At 34.1% G+C, this 12,992-nt stretch overlaps 1 protein-coding gene across 2 annotated transcripts in view; it reads left to right on the top strand.

Annotated features, from left to right (window-relative positions):
* The window catches only part of COPS2 (COP9 signalosome subunit 2), a 29,610-nt gene extending 19,620 nt beyond the window's left edge, over positions 1 to 9,990 (top strand). The window contains exons 8-13 of one of the 2 annotated variants that reach the window (XM_005685799.3): positions 2,158 to 2,336; positions 2,447 to 2,499; positions 5,113 to 5,210; positions 6,369 to 6,451; positions 6,929 to 6,987; positions 7,839 to 9,990. In XM_005685799.3, the coding sequence (XP_005685856.3) occupies positions 2,158 to 2,336; positions 2,447 to 2,499; positions 5,113 to 5,210; positions 6,369 to 6,451; positions 6,929 to 6,987; positions 7,839 to 7,983 (617 nt within the window). In that variant the 3' untranslated portion in view covers positions 7,984 to 9,990. The remainder of the gene's footprint in view (positions 1 to 2,157; positions 2,337 to 2,446; positions 2,500 to 5,112; positions 5,211 to 6,368; positions 6,452 to 6,928; positions 6,988 to 7,838) is intronic. The other variant, XM_005685800.3, reaches the window with a different exon arrangement.

Genomic DNA, 12,992 nt, shown 5'->3' with positions numbered 1-12,992 from the left:
GTATCACATCTTCTTTATCCATTCATCTGTCAGTGTACATTTAGGTTGTTCCCATGTTTTGGCTATTGTGAATAGTGCTGCTGTCAACATAGGGGTCATATATCTTTTTGAATTATAGTTTTGCCCAGATACATGCCCAGGAGTGGTATTGCTGGATCATATATAGTAATTCTATTTTCAGTTTTCTGAGGAAGCTCCATACTGTTCTCCATAGTGATTGTACCAAGTTAAATTAATTGTAATAACTTATATTAAAATAACATTATTTTTACAACTAAAATAGTGTAGGAGGGTTCTCTCTTCTCCACACCTACAGTATTTGTTATTTGTAGACTTTTTTTTTTTTTTAATCTTTAATTCTTACATGCGTTCCCAAACATGAACCCCCCTCCCACCTCCCTCCCCATAACATCTCTCTGGGTCATCCCCATGCACCAGCCCCAAGCATGCTGTATCCTGCGTCAGACATAGACTGGCGGTTCGATTCTTACATGATAGTATACATGTTAGAATGCCATTCTCCCAAATCATCCCACCCTCTCCCTCTCCCTCTGAGTCCAAAAGTCCGTTATACACATCTGTGTCTTTTTTGCAGTCTTGCCTACAGGGTCGTCATTGCCATCTTTCTAAATTCCATATATATGTGTTAGTATACTGTATTGGTGTTTTTCTTTCTGGCTTACTTCACTCTGTATAATCGGCTCCAGTTTCATCCATCTCATCAGAACTGATTCAAATGAGTTCTTTTTAACAGCTGAGTAATACTCCATTGTGTATATGTACCACAGCTTTCTGATCCATTCATCTGCTGATGGACATCTAGGTTGTTTCCATGTCCTGGCTATTATAAATAGTGCTGCGATGAACATTGGGGTACATGTGTCTCTTTCAATTCTGGTTTCCTCGGTGTGTATGCCCAGCAGTGGGATTGCTGGGTCATAAGGGAGTTCTATTTCCAGTTTTTTAAGGAATCTCCACACTCTTCTCCATAGTGGCTGTACTAGTTTGCATTCCCACCAACAGTGTAGGAGGGTTCCCTTTTCTCCACACCCTCTCCAGCATTTATTGCTTGCAGATTTTTGGATCGCAGCCATTCTGACTGGTGTGAAGTGGTACCTCATTGTGGTTTTGATTTGCATTTCTCTAATAATGAGTGATGTTGAGCATCTTTTCATGTGTTTGTTAGCCATCCGTATGTCTTCTTTGGAGAAATGTCTATTTAGTTCTTTGGCCCATTTTTTGATTGAGTCATTTATTTTTCTGGAATTGAGCTGCATAAGTTGCTTATATATTTTTGAGATTAGTTGTTTGTCAGTTGCTTCATTTGCTCTTATTTTCTCCCATTCAGAAGGCTGTCTTTTCACCTTGCTTATATTTTCCTTTGTTGTGCAGAAGCTTTTAATTTTAATTAGATCCCATTTGTTTATTTTTGCTTTTATTTCCAGAATTCTGGGAGGTGGATCATAGAGGATTATTTGTAGACTTTTTAATGATGACCATTCTGACTAGTATGAGTTTGGTACTTCATTGTAGTTTTGTTTCAAGAATTTCTTATTATTCTTATTTATCTTTATTTATGATTTTTTGTTTCTCTGGGTCTTTGTTGCTGTGCCTGTGCTTTCTCTAGTTGCAGCAAGTTGGGGGCTACTCTTCATTGTGGTGCGTGGGCTTCTCGTTGCAGAGCACAGGCTCTGGGCACACGGGCTTAAGTAGTGGCAGCATCTGGGCTCCACGGTTGGAGCTTGCAGGCTCTAGAGCTCAGGCTCTAGTTGTGGTAGCATGGGCTTAGTTTCTCTGCAGCATGTGGAATCTTCCCAGACCAGGGATCATACCCGTGTCCCCTGCATTGGCAGGCAGATTCCTACCCACTTGGAGCACCAGGGAAGTCCACCTCATTGTAATTTTGATAAAATTACTTTCTATTTCAACTAAGGATAAAGATTTGCAAATGCTTGTTTGGCTGATGTTTAATGAAGAGCTTAGTTTTTAGAATTCAGTATGTGCCCTTTGTCCACTTCGGGAGCAAGTACTCTTCAGGTTATAGAATTAAAAGACTAGAAGCTACTGACATAGTTTTCATTTGATTTTTATGAAGTGCTCAGTCTTATTATTATAGAACTGAAAATGTCCTCTTTTTTCCTGTTTTATTCTTGACAGAATGTGGTGGTAAAATGCACTTGAGAGAAGGTGAATTTGAAAAGGCACACACTGATTTTTTTGAAGCCTTTAAGAATTATGATGAATCGGGAAGTCCAAGACGAACCACTTGCTTAAAATATTTAGTCTTAGCAAATATGCTAATGAAATCGGGAATAAATCCATTTGACTCACAGGAGGTATGTTTGTGCTCTAATTGTTCATTTCTGTCAGCTGTCTCTTGTGAAAATAAATGTTATTCTTTCTTTGTACATATACATAATTAATCCTTTTTTTTTTTCCTAACCAGGCCAAACCTTACAAAAATGATCCAGAAATTCTAGCAATGACGAATTTAGTAAGGTAAGATTTAGTATTTCAGTCGAGATAAATTACCTTAAAGCAGTGAATAAAGAAGAGAGCGGAGAGAATTTTTCAGAATTCAGTTAATACTCAATGTGTTATTTTGACTTGAAGTATACGAAAGTTTGTAAAATTTTTGAACTCATTGATTATACTGTTTCTGTTAGTCACAAGATTTTGTAAGTATTTACTGCTTTTTTTCCACATTATCTTTGTGTCTATATACACATACTGTTTCTCAGTAGAAAGCTATAGAGGTTTTGAAACAATTTCACAGTGTTACAGTTTCTACCTGCCTTAATCCAAAATGAAATTATGAATTGGTCTACATAAGTCAAGAATTTTCAGTGAGACAGTTTGCTTACTTGTATATTTGCTTAATTGACAAGATAAATCGCTTCAAATAAATTTGCCTCAGCTAATTTTCTAATGTAAAGAGCAGCAGAAGGGTCATACTGGTAGGAAACCTAAGGATTTATTGTTGCCTTCTGTGGAGAAGGATATGACTAATGATGGCTAATAATGAAAAACCTGCCACCATCAATTAATATTAAAAAAAAGAAAGCAAAAGCCTAGAAAAGAAGACATTTTTGTAGAAGAAATCAGTGAGCAAGAAAAATGTTTCTTTGGACCAGGAATAAATGTAGCCTATGATTTATTGTGCTTCCTTTGTAGAAAACTAGGAGAGAGACTTCCTGGGTTTCAAGTCCATTGCTCCAGACTATACAGCTGACTTTACTAAGACAGGGAGAGTGTAGTTAGGGGTGTGAGGCAGGGTTGAGTTTTTTTGTTTGTTTTCAGATATATATAGGTAATTTAGATGACCAGACATTCTCTTAATAGTCTTTTTTTTTTTTTTTTTTTTAAGTTAAGAAAGTACTGTTGGGTGATAAATTACAAGTCATCTAAATGTAAATTTTATATACTTACAGCCTATTTCATTATATTGTTTAAGCTCAAAAGACAGTTTCTTTGTCTTTATATCAAACAGTGTATTCTATTTACATTTGGACACATTAAGAGATTATTTGGTTAGAGATTAATTTCATAATACTTCAAAAAAATTAGGTTAAATTTCTAAGCAACAGTTTAACTTGAAAACTCTTTAAGAAATATTGCAGGAAAGTATTTCCCTGGACATTAGTATTTTGTTCAGATTAAATTGGTTAAATGCATTAAATGGATTAAAGTACTGATTTGTCAGACTTTATCTCAGTTTACTCCAGAGAAGCCTTTGTATTGGAACTCTAAAACTTATTTTAATGATAAATTTTAAAAGAAGTAGCCTGTGATGTCCCACATTTTGTATAAGGTTCTTTTTTAAGCCACTTAAACAGTGGAAGAATGTGTCTTGTGTATCTGCAAGTGCTTTCACTATTTGAATATCTCCTTCTGTAGTATATTACAATAATATATTTGGGGTAGGTAGAAAAGTAATGCTTCCTAATTTTATCTTCCTAGTCAGTTGCCAGCAGACTAGAGGAAAATAATTCCTGTTGAAGCAGTTGAATCACCTGCCCTTAACATGAAGTTACATTGCGACCCAACAGATGGAAGCACAGCAGAGGGCGTGCAGAGTGGCTGATGATATGTGTTACATATAAAGCAGACAGTGGTGCCATTTCCAGAAGGTTGGCTTCTTCCTTCTCAGCACCTTTAGCAGTCCCCATAGTGCTTCAGGGAGAAGGCAATGGCACCCAACTCCAGGACTCTTGCCTGGAAAATCCCATGGACGGAGGAGCCTGGTGGGCTGCAGTCCATGGGGTCGCTAAGAGTCGGACATGACTGAGCGACTTCACTTTCACTTTTCACTTTCATACATTGGAGAAGGAAATGGCAACCCACTCCAGTGTTCTTGCCTGGAGAATCCCAGGGACGGGGGAGCCTGGTGGGCTGCCGTCTATGGGGTCACACAGAGTCAGACACAACTGAAGCAACTTAGCAGCAACAGCATAGTGCCTCAGAGAGTAGATAGTAGATACCTCAGACAATCATGAACATAAATCAGCCTTTGACCTTCTGCAGCAGGGTCCATCACTCTCTACTTTGTGCGTGTATCCCATCTGCCAGCAATATTTCTGCTGTATAGTTCACTGGAATTTTAAGGTGAAAGAGAATTGAGAATCAAATGTTCCCTTTAAGAAGTTTTGGCAGTTGCTGGTGCCTTGCTAGAAGATAAAAATTAAGGAAGCTGCATTTATGAGTAAACTTCAGAGAGGATATACTGTCTTTGTATTTAGACTCCTCCATTCAGTAGTATACGTGAAACCTGGTTTCTTGGAGATTAAATGCACAGTTTAACTTAAAAGCATCAAGCATTAAATAGTTACTAAATATTTGTCAGCTCTTAACAATACTAAGACTTTGAGGTTTTAATTAGCTGTGTATAACATATAACCCCACATGATTTGTCTTTCTTTTATAAAACCAAATGCATTAAAAGAAAATTCATTTTATTTTCGGAAGGATCTGTGTATGTTTAATTCTAATTTCCATGACAGAAACTGTAATTTAGATTTTTCATATAAAAATTGAGAAACAGCCTCTTTGGATTGTCTGATTTAATATGACTTCTTCATGTTTGACAAAATTTATGCTTTTCTTTTTTGTTAGTGCCTATCAGAATAATGACATCACTGAATTTGAAAAGATTCTAAAAACAAATCACAGCAACATCATGGATGATCCTTTCATAAGGGAACACATTGAAGGTATATGTTTTCTGCTGACTGGATTCTGTTACTTTCTTTGCTACTATCAAACAATACTTAATGGAGCTACATGGAATTAAGGCATTTTTCTTTTGTTTATTGCAAAATATAGACTTGTTTGTAAATGCTGTCATAGAATAAAATATTCCTTAAAATTATAAAGCTGTTTTAAAGACGTCACTAGGTAATTTCATGTTATTAATGTAATCAAGTTCTACATGATGTCCATTTCATTTAAAAGGAGGCTGTCACTTTTACCTTCTGAGTTAGATATTATTGCATGTTTATTACTGACGTTTAGGTTCAAAGTTAATTTTTAGGATTTATTTTTGACAACAGAAGCCTTGAAACAGCCTGCTATAGATAATGCTAAGATGCACTTATTTTGAAAAGGTATGTAACAACAAATGTATGAGATTTTTAATAAGTTTTGATTAACAAAGATAAAAATTGTCTCTCTGTTCTAGAGCCACTTATACCTCCAGTGTTCCTACCTGTTACGGAGCTATTTGAGGGTTTTTAATAATTGGAACAATTCATTCAGATGCATTAAGAAAATCCAAAGAATACTTTGGAAGTGATGTTCTTTTGTTCCTCACCTTCCTTTCTCTTTCGCTCAACAAAGTTCTTATTTGAACTGAGAATACTATATTTTGTGTGTATAAAAAAAAAATACAGAAGCCTAGTGCCTGAACTCCTTTTTTTTTTTTAAAGGACACTGTACATGAAGAACTGGGAAAAACTGTAGAATCACCTTATAAAATGTAATATTCTAGTTTATGAGAGAGCATAAAATAAGGAACTTGACTAGTTGGTATAAATTAGAGCTTCTTGAAAGAGGAAATGATAGAGGAAATGATGAGCAGTGAAGTGTTATTAAGAATGCAAGAGGTATTTCAAATAGTATTACAACATTAGCAAAATCAGAGAGATGGAAACAAGAAAAACTTATTTGAAAGAGAGCCTCTAATCCTGTGGTACATCTGTTGAACTCAAATGTTTTTAGACATAAATTGCTTATTCCCTCACTAGACAGAGAGAGAGGTTTTAAGAAGATAAATGATACAGTTAATTAATACAATTTAGGTGTGCCTAGTGATTCATAAAGATACACAAACTAGTAAATATAAATGTATTATTTTAACTTTTGTCTTTCAGAGCTTTTGCGAAACATCAGAACACAAGTGCTTATAAAATTAATTAAGCCTTACACAAGAATACATATTCCTTTTATTTCTAAGGTACTTATATTCATTATAATTTGTATTTATAAATGCAATATATATTTAAAAGAGTTATACTTGGTAACAATATTTTTTAAAATACAGCATAACTTAAGGTTTTTCCTTTTAATGTGAATTTTTCTGTTTTCCTGGTGTAAATTGAGTTAAAAGAAATGAGAAAGGAGTCATTACATTTCATTTTAAAGATTCCTTCAGCCTCAGTAAAATTGTGAGAGAAAGTAGTGGCTGAAATACATAATTGATGTATATTGTTAACCCCAACCACAATAAAATTAGAGTAGGAATATACTTTTAAAGTTAATAGAGTAAAATTTTATCAGACCTGTGTTCTCAGTATTCTGAACAGATGATGAAATTTGTTTTAACGTTTCTCTTTTTTAAGTGGTAGAAACTAATTTAAAATAATATTTATATAGAATCATAAAGTCCTCTAAAAAGCTAATTCATAGAATTATAATGAGTCTTTTGTCTTAGGAGTTAAACATAGATGTAGCTGATGTGGAGAGCTTGCTGGTGCAGTGCATATTGGATAAGTAAGTACTTGACTATTTTTTTTTCCACAAAATGTTTAGGACATAAGTTTGAATAATGATGGCAAAGATAGCAGTTGAATTCTTGAGTTTTCATAAAAGGCACCCTTCGGCTGTAGTTTTCTATTGAGAGAGATACTTGTATGTGATGGCTTTTTATAAATAAATGATCATATTAAGCACATGATCTTTGAAAAAGTTCTAAATGACTTTTCAAAAGATTTCTCATTCAGTGTATGACCCTATATGCCTGCCTGCTCAGTTGCTTCAGTCGTGTCCAACTCTTCGCAACCCTATGGACTGTACCCCGCCAGGCTCCTCTGTCCATGGGATTCTCCAGGCAAGAGTACTGGAGTGGGCTGCAATTTCCTTTTCCAGGGGATCTTCCCCACCCAGGGGTTGAACCTGTGTCTCTTACGTCTCCTGCATTGGTAGGGGGGTTCTTTACCACTGAGCTATCTGGGAAGCCCCTGACTCATCTATACAGCTAGATAATTATTTAATGAATAGTATTATTTCATTTTTAAAGTATAAGGTATGGTATCTGTTACTTTGGAAATGGTATCTTTCTTAAAGGCAAGAAATGTTATTTTTAAAGCTTCTCATGTTACATTTACTCTTGATTAATTGGGTAAGTATATGTCTGTTGGTTCTTTCAGTGAAATTGATGAAAGATAGCTGAAGTCTGGTTTCTTTCTAAAGTTTGAATAAGCTAATGAATGTTAAATTAATGCTGATTGCAACCATTTAATGTAGACTGCAGGGGGGGGTTGTTTTTGCATTTATTGATAAAGTCCAAACGATATGTTTAGTGAAAATGGTTTGTAGACATGTCATCTTTTATTTATTTCCAGCACTATACATGGCCGAATTGATCAAGTCAACCAACTCCTTGAACTGGATCATCAGAAGAGGGGTGGTGCCCGATATACTGCACTAGATAAATGGACCAACCAACTAAATTCTCTCAACCAAGCCGTAGTCAGTAAACTGGCTTAACAGAGAACAAGCTTTTACAGACATACTTAAGGCAACAGTGCAGAGATGTAACCCTTAAAAGAACTGGGAATGGCAAAACTACTGTCGGTTGATGTGTCCTGAAAATTATTGGAGTTATGGCAGAAGTGCTTTTTTTGATCAACTGGTTTGTGTTTTGCTGCTGCATTTATCCCAAGAAAAAAAAAAAACAGCTTTAATCTCCAGAAGAAAACCAAAATGCCATGGGATTTATGCTGTATTGACATCTTGCCCTAAAACATACAACATCATAGTAATTTGTCGTGGGCAACATGACCAGAGAGAAGATTTTTGTCATGATTTTAAACACACTGACACGCTACTGTTGGTTAAATTTAAACATGTTTTACCTGCAGAAATTCTCTCACAAATAACCTGCAATAACTTGAAATGCATACCCTTTTGAACACTTCCTTTTCTCATGTATAAATTAAAATGTTTGCTGCATTTTGCAAAATGTCAATTCTCCAAAAATGTGTCCGTATATTTCTGTACCTGCAGTGTAGTAAAGGTTTAGATGAAACCCCATAATTATAGTGGCATACTGTCACTTAGGTTTCAAGCAGCAAAATAAACAGTGCAGCTCAGAAATTGTAGTTTGGTTCTTGATGTGTTTTTATTACATGTGGGGTTTTTGTTTTGTTTTTTAGTACCTTAGAAATGTCAAATTTTTCTTCAGTTAATAATTTTTAAAAGCCTGAAAGTAAATAAGTTGGTTATTTGCTTTCAAGTTTTTGAAAGTAGTCTTTATTGATAAGGAGAATTAGTTTCTAACAAAAAACTTGCATAATACTTAACTTTGACAGTGATACTTTAAAGGAATAATTTTGTTTTTAAAGAATGATACTCCTTTTTAAAAGACTCTAACTCTCAGAATGTTCACTTTAAACAAATATGCCAGAATATAGACAGCTAAATGAATGTTACCCTGCATAGTGATCATGCTGGAAAATTATTTCCTAATTCCAGCAATCTACCATTGCTCAAAACCTCTTGGGTTTTACTCTTTGAGAATTGCATTCAGAGCTAATTTAAGTCACACACACTGTTAACTTTATGATTACATAATTGTTAAAATATTATCCAGCTTTTGTTCTGTGTGCTGTGCTGTGCTCAGTCATGTCCAACTCTTTTTGCGACCCCACGGACTGCAGCCCGCCAGGCTCGTCTGTCCATGGGATTCTCCAGGCAAGAGTACTGGAGTGGGTTGCCATTTCCTCCTCCAGAGGCTCTTCTGGAGACCTAGGGATTGAACTCGTGACTCTTGCATCTCCTGTATTGGCAGGCAGATTCTTTACCACTAGCACCACCTGGGAAGCCCTGATTGTTCTATAGTTAAACATTATTTGGCACCAAATGTCTTTTTACTGTTTCCAAAAATTAAATCTATCTTTGAGGTAATAGTAGGAATATGCAACTGGCTTTGAAGGCAATCCCAAAAGAGTTTTAAAGGTATTTTGAGCAGTGGTAGCATAGTTAAGAGAATGAACTGTGGCCTTTGAAGGTGATAACCTAAAAGGAGACACAGCTCATTTGAATGTATTGAGTTTTGGATGTATTTGTTTCATTTAAAAAAGTTCACATTATTTTATAGTGTCGAAGGAAGAGCTAAGATTAAGATAATTTCTTTGGTTTTTCTATTGCTTGTTATTATGTAAAAAAGAGTGGCAGTTAAGAAGGAAGACTGTTATAGCTAAAGAATGACAACCAAGAATTTTTGAACTTTAAATCAGATTTTATAAACAGTGGAAGGAGCATGGACTTAAAACAAGGCATGCTTATTCAATTTTGTCAAAATTTTACGAAAATATGTGATATATATTTATACTAAAACTATATAATCCTTAGATTTAGGAGAGCAATCAGTTAATGTCTTTAGCAGATTAAAGCAGTATTAAATACAGGTGCAACTTGAAAATGTAGAAAACTGAAAGAAAATGAAAGACAATGTCTCTGGTAGGGAATAAAAAAGTTTAAGATATTATAAAACTATGTGTATTTTCTTCTCTTTCGCATAAATCATTTGTGGAAAATGTGCAGAGTTTTTTTTTTTAAACAGGAGTGGTCATAATTAGGATTTATTTTTCAACATAATTTAGAAACTCTTGTTACCCAAATAAAAATGACAAGTTTCTGTGCCTGTATTCAAATATGTATGCATGTGATATAATTGGAAAAAAGACTTTGCTAATGTTTGAATTGATGGAATTAGAATTCAGGGGATTTGAAATACGGTTTAATCTTTAACCCTATCCTCCAAGTTGTAACAGGCCCAGTTCTCCTGTGGTATCTTTGCTGTGTGCAGTGGTGCATCTTCCGGTTTCTAGAGGGAAAGCGTGCGCTTGTTATTTTTGGAAAGTTAGGGTTAGTAGCTAACAGTATCCAAGATTACACTATAATCTTTCATTTATTGTAATTGTATGTATCACATAGGCTTTGTTTAATATTCCCTAAATATGGATTTGTTCTTTTTTTAAAAATCACTTGTCCTGTTTGTTTTTAAACACAGGTTTTTGGTAAATCTTAACAGCCTAACTTAAAACTGTTACATTTTCTCCCTCACCTTTGAAGATTTTCTGTGTTTCTGTGCATCAAATCTTTTAGAGGTGAACTCTTAAGAGATTGCTTATTAAAATATAACTAAATTTAAGAAAAGTAAAAAAAAAAAATTGGCAAATTCTTAGTATTTAAGTTGCTCATTAAATCTGGCCCTCTTTTCTGAGAACTGTAATAACAAGTAGCTTATACCATATTTCTTTTTGCTTCTAAACCTGGATAAACTCAATTCACAGGCTGCCACGAATAGATACTGTTTCAGGAACTGGATTTCCATTACTCATTCTAGCTCTTACATTAATTTTTCAGTTGTTGATTAAATATTTTCCTCTACATCTGATGTAATATAACTTTTTAAAAAGATATTTATGAATGTACTAAGAATTGCTTTCATTTCAGGAATCCCTTCAAACTAAAGGTTATAGTGTCTTTCAAGACTACTAAGAATCTGATTCTACATGGAGTATAACCTTGAATTTTTATTTCAACCTGTGAAATATTTAGGACCTCCACATATTTCCTTCTAAATAATGTAACTTGCCTTTATTAGACATCTTGGCTTCATTTCAACCTTTGGTGCCTGAACTTCATTTTGTCTCTTTAATTATTAAATTTAAGAGAAAAAAAAAAGATTTAATGAAGCCTGTTTTAAATGGGTGACACTGTGGGCAGTGTATTTTTTATCACCTTATAATAAGATACCAGTTTGTCACTGACTAAAAAATAGCTATTTCTTATATTTAAAATATCTATGATAGTAAATATTTTTAAAGCAGTCTTCATTTTTAATCAGTAGTGTTTATAATTCCTCAGTAAACTCAGGTAAGTACACTTTTCTTTTGTGTTGGGGCTGGGAGTGAGGGTGTCCAAAGAAGCAGATTATGCTGGTGTAGAATAACAGTCAGTTTACTCCAAGAATAAAATGGTATTTGCCTGGTATTTTCCTCTTACTTTTTTTTTTTTTTGGTAAGGACTTAGAAATACTCTAAGCATTTATTTATCAAGCCTGCTTTTTAAAAATAATCTTACTCTAATACTGCTTTAAATAAACCTCAGAAACTTCCATTTGTTTTAAAATAGAAAAGCAAAAACTAGAGTGTACAAATGTCTAGTAAAGCTAGGAATTTCATTCTTTATATGAGATGATTTCATTTTTATGTAGAATTTATAACATTTGGAAGGAGATAAACATGGTTTTGAACTTAGATGTAACAAAGCAAGGAATTGGCTTATGTATTTTGATAGTAGTTTTTAGATATAATTGACATAAAACATTTTAAGGAATTGACTTTTGACTATTTTGTTTCAAAGTGTAAATACTTAGAATAGGGACTTAGAACGAGAGGCTGGATGTCAGGTCTCAGAGCTTGAAGCTGAATGATTTTGGTCTTCTATTGTGTGACCAAAATTCAAAATTTATCTCCTCTCCCCCACCTTTTTTTTTGGGGAGGCTTTGCTTGTTTTTGTTTCTTTGTATTAGGTTCTTTTTCCCCTCCTAATCCTCTTCAGGTAGTATCCTATATTCATTTCGATAGTTCTAAGTAGGATAATTTGTAAAAACTTCCTTCATGTAGGCATACAGAAATAAACTTTCTAAATATCAGTGTATTAGAAGTTCTGCTTAACTGTAGATAATTAGATTTTACTACGTGTCTTCTAGCTAGTGTGTGCCCTTAAGAGCATGAGTTAACCAATGATTCAAAAGTTGTGTTTACTTCACTTTGAATCACTAAATGAGATTTGAAAAGGTTTAAGTTTTGGAATTTTTAGGTAAGTTGAAATAGTGCCATTTGGAGAATTTATGTTTAATGATAGTAAGTACCACAGAACAACTGTGTCAGTGAATTCTAAATATCCTCAAAATTTAGTGTCACTCTGTTTTTAAATCTGAAAAGATTTGTTTAACCTGATAATATCTGAGAAGAAACTAATGTGTGGTCTTATAAATTTTACTTCCTTAGTGTCATATGTTATTTTTAAACCTGTTAAAATAATTAAAAGTCAGCTCTTGCCATCAAATCTTAGAATATCAAAGGTAGATGCCAACTATACCTTAAAAACCCTTTGATAGGCAAGAAAAAAAAATTGTTTCTTAAATACTTACATTACTGTTTGGGGCCAACTTTCTTCTTGGCCAGGATTTTATATTGTAAACATGTTTGGGATAACCACACTAATGGCTAGCCAGTACTATTGTGTGTATGTTTGTTGGTGTATACATATTTGTAGGAGTAAAAAATTCACTTCCCAATCCATCACAGTAATTTTTTTTTCCAGTTTCCATAATTTAATATCACTTGTTTCTTACTCAGGCATACATCACTGAAAGAATGGCCAGTGTACCAGTAACTTCTATGTTATGACAGGTTTCATGTGGAAGACGGTGTCCAGATTTAATCTAGAGGTATTAGGTTGTTTGTTAATTCTGAAATAAG

This window comes from Capra hircus, chromosome 10, assembly GCF_001704415.2.
Source record: "Capra hircus breed San Clemente chromosome 10, ASM170441v1, whole genome shotgun sequence".
NCBI lineage: Eukaryota > Metazoa > Chordata > Mammalia > Artiodactyla > Bovidae > Capra > Capra hircus.
Note: the sequence above shows the minus strand (reverse complement) of the source record. Positions and strands in the feature narration are given on the sequence as shown.